The sequence below is a fragment of the Procambarus clarkii genome, chromosome 3 (assembly GCF_040958095.1).
Source record: "Procambarus clarkii isolate CNS0578487 chromosome 3, FALCON_Pclarkii_2.0, whole genome shotgun sequence".
Taxonomy (NCBI): Eukaryota; Metazoa; Arthropoda; class Malacostraca; order Decapoda; family Cambaridae; genus Procambarus; species Procambarus clarkii.
This window is the reverse complement of record NC_091152.1, coordinates 10,485,130-10,498,333: the sequence shown is the minus strand read 5'-3', so window position 1 is coordinate 10,498,333 and position 13,204 is coordinate 10,485,130. Positions and strand designations below refer to the sequence as shown.

Genomic DNA, 13,204 nt, shown 5'->3' with positions numbered 1-13,204 from the left:
ATAGATATATATATATATGTCGTACCTAGTAGCCAGAACGAACTTCTCAGCCTACTATGCAAGGCCCGATTTGCCTAATAAGCCTAGTTTTCATGAATTAATGTTTTTTCGACTATCTAACCTACCTAACCTAACCTAACCTAACTTTTTCGGCTAGCTAACCTAACCTGCCCTAACCTATAAAGATAGGTTAGGTTAGGTTAGGTAGGGTTGGTTAGGTTCGGTCATATATCTACGTTAATTTTAGCTCCAATAAAAAAAATTGACCTCATACATAATTAAATGGGTAGCTTTATTATTCCATAAGAAAAAAATTAGAGAAAATATATTAATTCATGAAAACTTGGCTTATTAGGCAAATCGGGCCTTGCATAGTAGGCTGAGAAGTGCGTTCTGGCTACTAGGTACGACATATATATATATATATATATATATATATATATATATATATATATATATATATATATATATATGTCGTACCTAATAGCCAGAACGCACTTCTCAGCCTACTATTCAAAGCCCGATTTGCCTAATAAGCCAAGTTTTCATGAATTAATGTTTTTTCGTCTACCTAACCTACCTAACCTAACCTAACCTAGCTTTTTTTGGCTACCTAACCTAACCTTACCTATAAATATAGGTTAGGTTAGGTTAGGTAGGGTTGGTTAGGTTCGGTCATATATCTACTTTAATTTTAACTCCAATAAAAAAAAATTGACCTCATACATAATGAAATGGGTAGCTTTATCAATTCATAAGAAAAAAATTATAGTAAATATATTAATTCAGGAAAACTTGGCTTATTAGGCAAATCGGGCCTTGAATAGTAGGCTGAGAAGTGAGTTCTAGCTACTAGGTACGACATATATATATATATATATATATATATATATATATATTTTATATATATATGTCGTACCTAGTAGCCAGAACGAACTTCTCAGCCTACTATGCAAGGCCCGATTTGCCTAATAAGCCAAGTTTTCCTGAATTAATATATTTTCTCTAATATTTTTCTTATGAAATGATAAAGCTACCCATTTCATTACGTATGAGGTCAATTATTTTTAATTGGAGTTAAAATTAACGTAGATATATGACCGAACCTAACCAACCCTACCTAACCTAACCTAATCTATCTTTATAGGTTAGGTTAGGTTAGGTAGCGGAAAAAGTTAGGTTAGGTTAGGTTAGGTAGGTTAGGTAGTCGAAAAACAATTAATTCATGAAGACTTGGCTTATTAGGCAAATTGGGCCTTGCATAGTAGGCTGAGAAGTGAGTTCTGGGTACGACATATATATATATATATATATATATATATATATATATATATATATATATATATGTCGTACCTAGTAGCCAGAACGCACTTCTCAGCCTACTATGCAAGGCCCGATTTGCCTAAAAAGTCAAGTTTTCATGAATTAATTGTTTTTCGACTACCTAACCTACCTAACCTAACCTAACCTAACTTTTTCGGCTACCTAACCAAACCTAACCTATAAAGATAGGTTAGGTTAGGTTAGGTAGGGTTGGTTAGGTTCGGTCATATATCTACGTTAATTTTAACTCCAATAAAAAAAAATTGACCTCATACATAATGAAATGGGTAGCTTTATCATTTCATAAGAAAAAAATTAGAAAAAATAGATTAATTCAGGAAAACTTGGCCTATTAGGCAAATCGGGCCTTGAATAGTAGGCCAAAAAGTGAGTTCTGGCTACTAGGTACGACATATATATATATATATATATATATATATATATATATGTCGTACCTAATAGCCAGAACGCACTTATCGGCCTACTATGCAAGGCCCGATTTGCCTAATAAGCCAAGTTTTCCTGAATTAATATATTTTCTCTAATTTTTTTCTTATGAAATGATAAATCTAACCATTTCATTATGTATGAGGTCAATTTTTTTTATTGGAGTTTAAATTAACGTAGATATATGACCGAACCTAACCAACCCTACCTAACCTAACCTAACCTATCTCTATAGGTTAGGTTTGGTTAGGTAGCGGAAAAAGTTAGGTTAGGTTAGGTTAGGTAGGTTAGGTAGTCGAAAAACAATTAATTCATGAAAACTTGTCTTATTAGGCAAATTGGGCCTTGCATAGTAGGCTGAGAAGTGAGTTCTGGCTACTAGGTACGACATATATATATATATATATATATATATATATATATATATATATATATATATATATATATATCGGGCCTACTATTCAAGGCCCGATTTGCCTAATAAGCCAAGTTTTCCTGAATTAATATATTTTTTCTAATTTTTTTCTTATGAAATGATAAAGCTACCCATTTCATTATGTATGAGGTCAATTTTTTTTATTGGAGTTAAAATTAACGCAGATATATGACCGAACCTAACCAACCCTACCTAACCTAACCTAACCTATCTTTATAGGTTAGGTTAGGTTAGGTAGCCGGAAAAGTTAGGTTAGGTTAGGTTAGGTAAGTTAGGTAGTCGAAAAAACATTAATTCATGAAAACTTGGCTTATTAGGCAAATCGGGCCTTGAATAGTAGGCTGAGAAGTGCGTTCTGGCTATTAGGTACGACATATATATATATATATATATATATATATATATATATATATATATATATATATATATATATATATATATATATATATCGGGCCTACTATTCAAGGCCCGATTTGCCTAATAAGCCAAGTTTTCCTGAATTAATATATTTTTTCTAATTTTTTTCTTATGAAATGATAAAGCTACCCATTTCATTATGTATGAGGTCAATTTTTTTTATTGGAGTTAAAATTAACGCAGATATATGACCGAACCTAACCAACCCTACCTAACCTAACCTAACCTATCTTTATAGGTTAGGTTAGGTTAGGTAGCCGGAAAAGTTAGGTTAGGTTAGGTTAGGTAGGTTAGGTAGTCGAAAAAGAATTAATTCATGAAAACTTGGCTTATTAGGCAAATCAGGCCTTGCATAGTAGGCTGAGAAGTGTGTCCTGGCTACTAGGTACGACATATATATATATATATATATATATATATATATATATATATATATATATATATATATATATATATATATATATATATATATATATATAAATATATATATATATATATATATATATATATATATATATATATATATATATATATATATATATATATATATATATATATATATATATATATATATATATATATATACTTGCACCGTTCCTCTTTTGCATAGCGGTTCGAGAAATTACAACCAGACTGTCCAGCGAGCTCATCATCTGGTTCCTGGATGATGGCACTCTGGCAGGCACACAAGATTCCCTGCTAGAAGACTTACAGCTGGTGAAGACACGGGGGGAGTCCATGGGTCTCGTTCTTAGCCCCTCCAAGTGCGAAATTATTGCATCTAGTGAAGTAATCATTAGAGCAGTGAAATCAGTTCTACCAGAAGCCTCAGTCGTTAAACCTACCGACAGCACACTACTCGGAGCACCTCTGGGCCACAATGCCATTGCTGCAGTCCTTGACGAAAAGTTTAGAGACCTAAAGAGGATGGAAGAGAGAATTGGGGACTTGGACTCCCACGATGCCCTCTACCTTCTCACAAAGTGCCTTACCCTGCCCAGGCTAACATACTTCTTAAGGTGTGCACCAACTTTTGGCAACCCACTTCTAAATCAATATGATGAGCTCCTCAGGTCAATATTCAGGAAGGCGCTCAACCTAGATTTAGATGACAGTCAGTGGGACCAAGCAACACTACCAGTGAGATTTGGAGGGATAGGCATACGAAAGGCAACTGAGGTAGCACTTCCAGCATTCTTATCCTCATGTACAGCAGCCAACGAATTGGTAGGGCAGATCCTACCAGAGCGTATGAGAGAGACAGCGGGAACTCATGATCAAACGTTCATCGAAGCAGCCAGACAATGGGACACCATTGCACACCCTCAACCCCGACCACAAGTCCCAAAAGACCACAAGCAGGCCCACTGGGATAGCCCCATAATGGAAAAGACTGTCACAGCAATGATTGACAACGCTGATGCTGAAAACAAAGCCCGCCTCCTAGCGGTAACAGCACCCCACGCCGGGGATTTTTTATTTGCTGTGCCCAATGCAGCCCTGGGAACTCGCCTCAGTCATGACGCTCTCCGCATTGGAGTTGCCCTTCGCCTTGCCGCCCCCATCCTCACCGAACATAGGTGCATCTGCGGAACTGCGATGGCAGACCAATATGGTCGTCATGGTCTGGTATGTCGTAAATCACAGGGTAAAATTGCAAGACATGAAGAAGTCAACGACATCATCAAGAGGAGCCTCGCCACAGCCCGCTGCCCGGCACAAAGAGAACCACACTTATCCAGACCTAACGACCCTCAGAAGCGCCCTGATGGGGTCACCTTGCTACCTTGGAAGGATGGTAAGCAAGTGGTATGGGACTACACGTGCGCTGCCACACTGGCCAGTACCTACCTCCACTACAGCACACGTGAAAGCGGTGGTGCTGCTTCTTTCAGGGAATCGCAGAAAATTATTAAATACAGAGGTCTAGCACACTGCTACAGCTTTGTTCCGATCGGCTCGGAGACCCTCGGTTCGTGGGGAAAATGTGCATTGAAGTTCCTGAAGGAATTGGGGGACAAATTGATCAGCGCTACAAAAGACCAGAGAGCAAAAAGTTTCTTGTTCCAGCGCCTCAGTGTTGCGATTCAGAGGGGAAATGCCTGTTGCGTCTTGGGCACTAGTCCAACTTCAGAGGAATTCGAAGAAGTGTTTGACTTGCAACAATGATCGAACCCGTCTGTGACATTCATCAAAGTTTCCCATTGTTGTGTTCTTCAAGAGATCCATAACCTTTAAGCACCTTTTTGCATTATTATTTTTGTATCAACCCATGTATATCTTGTAACCATCAAATATATATATATATATATATATATATATATATATATATATATATATATATATATATATATATATATATATATAACTGAAAACTCACACCCCAGAAGTGACTCGAACCCATACTGCCAGGAGCAACGCAACTGGTATGTACAGGGACGCCTTAATCCGCTTGACCATCACGACCGTTCTCACGTGGGGCACACGTGAGAACATGTACCCCAAAGAATGAGGTGATTTGATAAAATGCTATGCCCAAGATTACCATCTGAGTGCCGGCGGAGAAGTGGTTCAAATAGCTTCGGCTATCACTTCCTTATGTCCGGTCGTGATGGTCAAGCGGATTAAGGCGTCCCTGTACATACCAGTTGCGTTGCTCCTGGCAGTATGGGTTCGAGTCACTTCTGGGGTGTGAGTTTTCAGTTGCATATAGTCCTGGGGACCATTCAGGCTTGTTCGCATTTGTGTTCCTCACATGTGACCCAAAAAATGAGGTGATTTGATAAAATGCTATGCCCAAGATTACCATCCGAGTGCCGGCGGGGAAGTGGTTCAAATAGCTTCGGCTATCACTTCCTTATGTCCGGTCGTGATGGTCAAGCGGATTAAGGCGTCCCTGTACATACCAGTTGCGTTGCTCCTGGCAGTATGGGTTCGAGTCACTTCTGGGGTGTTAGTTTTCAGTTGCATATAGTCCTGGGGACCATTCAGGCTTGTCTGCATTTGTGTTCCTCACGTGTGCCCCAAAGAATGAGGTGATTTGATAAAATGCTATGCCCAAGATTACCATCCGAGTGCCGGCGGGGAAGTGGTTCAAATAGCTTCGGCTATCACTTCCTTATGTCCGGTCGTGATGGTCAAGCGGATTAAGGCGTCCCTGAACATACAAGTTGCGTTGCTCCTGGCAGTATTTGTTCGAGTCACTTCTGGGGTGTGAGTTTTCAGTTGCATATAGTCCTAGGGACCATTCAGGCTTGTTCGCATTTGTGTTCCTCACGTGTGCCCCAAAGAATGAGGTGATTTGATAAAATGCTATGCCCAAGATTACCATCCGAGTGCCGGCGGGGAAGTGGTTCAAATAGCTTCGGCTATCACTTCCTTATGTCCGGTCGTGATGGTCAAGCGGATTAAGGCGTCCCTGTACATACCAGTTGCGTTGCTCCTGGCAGTATGGGTTCGAGTCACTTCTGGGGTGTGAGTTTTCAGTTGCATATAGTCCTGGGGACCATTCAGGCTTGTTCGCATATATATATATATATATATATATATATATATATATATATATATATATAAATATATTTGAATCGAGGAAGAATTTGTGTATATATTTTGTGTTCGGTGAGGAGCCGGTTAGGTAAGGGAGCCAGTCGGCTGAGCGGTCAGCACGCTGGACTTGTGATCCTGTGGTCCCGGGTTCGATCCCGGGCGCCGGCGAGAAACAATAGGCAGAGTTTCTTTCAGATTTTCTGTTACCTACCAGTAAAATAGGTACCTGGGTGTTAGTCAGCTTCCTGGGGATTGAGGCCTGGTCGAGGACCGGGCCGCGGGGACACTAAAGCCCCGAAATCATCTCAAGATAGGTTCGAACCCAGTGTAGTCCAGCTCTCCTGCTGTGGTCCTCCCTAATTGGTATGTACTTCTGAAATCGACCTAGCCCAATCACTTGCTCCTGCATGTAAAGATTTTTTTTTTTTACTTGAAAGATATTAAATTTTGTACAACATTCTTGTAGTAATTCATCACCCACGCAATATTTTAAATCAATTATTTTATATTAACTTTCTCGGGGTTGTGAAAAAAATTAAAGTTTGTAATGGTCTCTACATTCATTAGTTCCTAAACAGAAGGACACTTTAACCTTTCTTATTATTACATTTTTAAAAGTTGATCAAAATATCTACAGGGATAAGACCATATGTGAAGGAGGAGCGAGTGTTGACGGCAAAGACATTTGCAGGAGTAGCACAGGACGACCCAGCTCTGGTGAACTACATCCGTAACAACCTCCTCCAGCCGCCCTCACAACTACCCTATAACCTCGCCAACCCAGAGCGCCAGCATTTCTCTGAATTTGATCAGTCCAGCTACGCCGATAGTGAGATATTACATGGCATGGTGAGTATCATATCTAATGGAATAAGCTTTGTGTTAATGAAGTGAGAAAAGTTGTCAGGCTCTGTCTATGAGACACTCTGTCATGTTTTTCCTATCTCATTTTGTCTTTTCATCCATTCTTGTTTGTTGTGCCTCATTCTAGCTTATAAAGCAACATGCATTTATATACTCTTAATATATAAAATATACTCAAAACAGGCTAAAAAAAATTGCTCATATGGATACAAGGTAAAGTTTTCACTACATTACATATCTGTGGTGAGTAGTGAGTACACAATGCTTTAGTATTATTACTGATGAGTGCATAAAGAAGATCCTCATTTATTTTATCTATTGGGAGAGTAGTGAGTAACTGCTGTTGAGATACTATCTTTAGGATGGATATTGAGAATATGTTGATATTATTCAACAATATTGGCGAGCAGATGATATTTCTGCATTACATCACTAGTGGGTGTCGTGAGTAAACATATTATATACACCATAATTCAGAAATTAGTCGCAGGTATTTCTCCAAAATCATGAACGCTAACCATGGCGGCAAAATGTTCATATTTTAGACATATTTAGAAAATATATACAATAGCAGTTACAGCAATATTTGAAGAAACAATTACAAGAGTGAGGTGTAAGTGAGTGCCAGGTACCTGAAGCGTAACTCATCAACCAGTCATCATACCAAACATCGCATTTTAATATATACTTTACCTAAGACCAAAAATCTTTGTTCTAGTAAATTATAACGGCTCATGAAACTAACGGAACATTATATCCAATTTTCTGTTTTTTGTCCAAATGTAAGTTAGGATAAGCGCACTCTGCTGTCCTATAACTACCAAAGTTCTCAACATGCGGAAAGAATTAAATATACTTAGCATTCGAGATAGAATATTTGAAATTAATCTTATGATGGGACTAAAGCTGCTGCGTGATAACAAAAACAACATTGTGTCAGTTGCACTGTTAGAACACATACGAAATGGAACTAGCGAGTCTAAATGGATTCAAAGAACTGCCACTCATATTAAAATGATGGGACTGCACGATGTATATACAGATGAAAGAGTACAGCACTTCCTTCCACCCTGGCAGATAGTACCTTTTGACATCCTGACCCCTGCATACCCCACCAAGAAACTAATCACAAGCAACCCTCATGCTCAGCTTGCTGTTAAATTAAGCACCATAGAACACATTCACAATATACAAGCTGAAAACAACATTGCACAGACCATATACACTGACGGATCACTCAATACAGCTACAGGGAGGGCAGGAAGTGCTGTTATTGCTCATCAGCCCGATGGCAGAATAATTCAAAGAAATATCCGAATTAGTAACTGGGCGTCCACAATGCAAGCCGAGTTGGTAGCGATACTGGTAGCACTCGAAATTATTGACAACACTGAAGTAGATAGCTTAATTATTTCTGACTCCCTATCCTCACTACGAGCAATAAACAGTTTGCAATCAAGTAATAACGTGCTTGTCTTGGAAGCTAGACGTAGATATGTAAAAATACTTAGCAAGAGGGTAAATATAAAAATGTTGTGGATTCCTTCTCACATTGGCATGCAGGAACATGACAAAGTTGACGCCCTTGCTAAGGCTGCAGTAAATAAAGACAGTATTGAATGGAATCTTGAGTTATCAAATAGGTCCCTTAAAAGTGTCATTAGACGAGAACTCCTAGATGGATTTGAGGAAAGTAGAACAGTGCAAACTGGAACTAGTAGGTCCATTGTTCATCACAATGAAATGTGTGAAGTAAAACGTGTATGGGGCAAGTAACAAAGTCAGTAGACTAACAGATGTTGTCACAGCTCGTATAAGACTTGGCTACAAGTATCTCTGGCAGTTCGGCTTGTATAGGGATCTAGATGAAGTAAAGTGTAAAGTGTGTGGACATAGGCAGGGACACACACTCGAACACTATATCTTGGATTGTTGTAAAATTGAGCCTTTTAGAGATGAATCTAAGCTCACTCTGTATGATATGGCAACCTATCTTATTACCATGGATAAATTACCTGAAATCCTTGCACTGTACCCACATTTTGCTTCCAGTAGATGAACGACATATGAGATTCAGAAACAAGTAGTGTATTCTGAGGACTAATAATAAACAGAAGCTCCCCTATGACTCTGTAATATCCCCATTGGCCAAACTATTATGTATTAACGACAAGACCTACCATTAATGTATGATGACTTACTGTAAATATGTAGCTCTTGTAATAGCACTTTCTCTGTAACTAGCTGACATTGTATCTATAAGGTGTGAAGGATTGAAGAAATTGTTTATGTAATAATCTAAGATGAGGTCTGATAAAGACCTTTTGTGCCCTCTGTAATGCTTTTGCGCTACCGCTCACAGGATGAGTATGGGGTGCACAATAAACTAGCCGCCTTCGGCGGCAACAATCAAATAGTACGACAGTTCCATGACGTTGGAAAATCTTTGGAGGACGGGCTGCACTGTGAGGAGGATAGACCAGCTGTTCAAGTAAGAGCGTGTGCATGCCAAAGAAAGAACAGGAGTGAAAGAAAATGTTTCGGTAAAAAAATGTATTACACATATAACAGAAGATATGGAGGAAAACAGATGAATTAAGTTCTTTAGATATTATTACTTAAACAATATCATAAATGAATTAGGAAAAAAATTTATAAGCCTAATATATATATATATATATATATATATATATATATATATATATATATATATATATATATATATATATATATATATATATATATATATATATATATATATATATATATATATATATATATATATATATATATATATATATATATATATATATTAGTATATTTTGGTAGCAGTCTTTCCTGTAGACATATATTATTAAATATAACCGAAAAAGTAAGATTAATAATTCTAACACGAATTTTCTCAATCTTTCGTACATTACGCTTCACTGTTGGAGGTAAATAAAAAATCACTTCTCCAAAATTCATTTTTATTTCTAGTCTGACGCGACACGGGCGCGTTTCGTAAAACTTATTACATTTTCAAAGACTTCACAAATACACAACTGATTAGAACTTACGTATCTCTGATTTTATATCTACATTTGAGTGAGGTGGGAGGGGTGATGTGGCATTAACACAAGACAGAACAAGAGGGGATATTAATAGGGTATTAAAAGTATCAACACAAGACAGAACAGAAACAATGGGTATTGAATAGAAGTGTTTGTAGAAAGCCTATTGGTCCATATTTCTTGATGCTTCTATATTGGAGCGGAGTCTTGAGGTGGGTAGAATATAGTTGTGCAATAATTGGCTGTTGATTGCTGGTGTTGACTTCTTGATGTGTAGTGCCTCGCAAACGTCAAGCCGCCTGCTATCGCTGTATCTATCGATGATTTCTGTGTTGTTTACTAGGATTTCTCTGGCGATGGTTTGGTTATGGGAAGAGATTATATGTTCCTTAATGGAGCCCTGTTGCTTATGCATCGTTAAACGCCTAGAAAGAGATGTTGTTGTCTTGCCTATATACTGGGTTTTTTGGAGCTTACAGTCCCCAAGAGGGCATTTGAAGGCATAGACGACGTTAGTCTCTTTTAAAGCGTTCTGTTTTGTGTCTGGAGAGTTTCTCATGAGTAGGCTGGCCGTTTTTCTGGTTTTATAGTAAATCGTCAGTTGTATCCTCTGATTTTTGTCTGTAGGGATAACGTTTCTATTAACAATATCTTTCAGGACCCTTTCCTCCGTTTAATGAGCTGTGGAAAAGAAGTTCCTGTAAAATAGTCTAATAGGGGTATAGGTGTTGTGTTAGTTGTCTCTTCAGAGGTTGCATGGCATTTCACTTTCCTTCTTATGATGTCTTCGATGAAACCATTGGAGAAGCCGTTATTGACTAGGACCTGCCTTACCCTACAGAGTTCTTCGTCGACTTGCTTCCATTCTGAGCTGTGGCTGAAAGCACGGTCGACGTATGCGTTAACAACACTCCTCTTGTACCTGTCAGGGCAGTCGCTGTTGGCATTTAGGCACATTCCTATGTTTGTTTCCTTAGTGTAGACTGCAGTGTGGAAACCTCCGCCCTTTTCCATGACTGTTACATCTAGAAAAGGCAGCTTCCCATCCTCTTCCGTCTCGTAAGTGAAACGCAACACGGAACTCTGCTCAAATGCCTCCTTCAGCTCCTGCAGATGTCTGACATCAGGTACCTGTGTAAAAATGTCGTCAACATACCTGCAGTATATGGCCGGTTTCAAGTTCATGTCGACTAAGACTTTTTGCTCGATGGTACCCATGTAGAAGTTTGCAAACAGGACACCTAGGGGAGAACCCATGGCGACCCCATCTACTTGCTTATACATGTGCCCATCCGGGCTCAAGAAGGGTGCCTCTTTAGTACAAGCTTGGAGTAGTTTCCTCAGAATAATTTTGGCATGTCAAGAGGAGTACAGGCTGGATCACGATACACTCTGTCGGCTATCATTCCGATTGTCTCGTCCACAGGTACGTTGGTAAACAGCGATTCTACGTCCAACGAGGCTCTTATCCCTGTGGCCCGTGTGCCCCGCAGTAAGTCCACAAATTCCTTTGGAGACTTCAGGCTGAAGGCGCAAGGAACATAAGGAGTCAGCAGGCCGTTGAGTCGCTTCGCCAGTCTGTACGTGGGTGTGGGTATCTGGCTAATGATTGGCCGAAGTGGGTTTCCAGGCTTGTGCGTCTTGACATTTCCATACGCATATCCAGGTTTATATTCCCCAATGATCTTTGGCAGGTGGAGTCCGGATTTCTTGGCGTTCACAGTTTCGATCAGTTTGTTGACCTTTGCTTTTAATTCGGCTGTAGTGTCCTTCGTTACCCTTTGGAACTTAGTTTGGTCAGAGAGTATGATGTTCATTTTCGCCAGATATTCGTCTTTTTTAAGAATGACATATATTGGCGACTTGTCACCTCTCCTGACAACTATCTCCTTGTTCTCACGAAGGCTTTTAGCTGCCGCTTTAAGCTCGGGGGACAGTATGGTGCTTCTGTAGTTGCCTCGATTCTTTCCTCCTTCTGCAATAAGTTCTGCTTGTAAGGTATCTTTGGTAGTGACCTTCTTTTGTGTCTCGAGGTCGAATATGTCGTCCAACAGAATTTCCAACTCTACTTTCCGGGCCATTTCACTCGGTCTGGACATAACATGACAGTTTATGCCCAGATTTAGGAGAGTGACTTGGTCCTCAGTGAGGTTAATTCCTGCAAGGTTCAGGAAGCCATCTCTTGGTCGTGGAATTGCCATAGGTCCTCCATATAATGTTGTTAGTTTCTTGATAATCCTTGTTTCAGTGCTGAGGTGATGTTGGTCTGTGAGGATGTCGAGGTGTTGTTCAATGCGGGTACGGATACTATGGTCGATGTTGCTATTTCTCCACTCGTCTCCACCCACCCACTAACAACATTATATGGAGACCATTCAGGCTTGTTCGCATTTGTGTTCCTCACGTGTGCCCCAAAGAATGAGGTGATTTGGTAAAATGCTATGCCCAAGATTAATATCCGAGTGCCGGCGGTGGGGTGGTTCAAATAGCCTTGGCTATCACCTCATTATGTCCGGTCGTGATGGTCAAGTGGATTAAGGCGTCTTGTACATACCAGTTGCGTTGCTCCTGGGAGTATGGGTTCGAGTCACTTCTGGGGTGTGAGTTTTCAGTTGCATATTGTCCTGGGGACCATTCAGGCTTGTTCGCATTTGTGTTCCTCACGTGTGCCCCAAAGAATGAGGTGATTTGGTAAAATGCTATGCCCAAGATTACTATCCGAGTGCCGGCGGTGGGTTGGTTCAAATAGCCTTGGCTATCACCTCATTATGTCCGGTCGTGATGGTCAAGTGGATTAAGGCGTCTTGTACATACCAGTTGCGTTGCTCCTGGGAGTATGGGTTCGAGTCACTTCTGGGGTGTGAGTTTTCCGTTGCATATTGTCCTGGGGACCATTCAGGCTTGTTCGCATTTGTGTTCCTCACGTGTGCCCCAAAGAATGAGGTGATTTGGTAAAATGCTATGCCCAAGATTACTATCCGAGTGCCGGCGGTGGGGTGGTTCAAATAGCCTTGGCTATCACCTCATTATGTCCGGTCGTGATGGTCAAGTGGATTAAGGCGTCTTGTACATACCAGTTGCGTTGTACCTGGGAGTATGGGTTCGAGTCACTTCTGGG

General features: G+C 39.8%; 1 protein-coding gene across 2 annotated transcripts in view; it reads left to right on the top strand.

The window, feature by feature from the left end:
- Positions 1–13,204, top strand: part of LOC123760894 (protein Star-like) — a 198,745-nt gene that overhangs the window by 106,046 nt on the left and 79,495 nt on the right. For both annotated transcript variants that reach the window (XR_011229371.1, XM_069329087.1), the window contains exon 3: positions 6,807–7,018. Coding sequence is in view for 1 of the 2 variants with exons in the window: in XM_069329087.1 (XP_069185188.1) it covers positions 6,807–7,018 (212 nt within the window). In the remaining variant the exon portion in view is untranslated. The remainder of the gene's footprint in view (positions 1–6,806; positions 7,019–13,204) is intronic.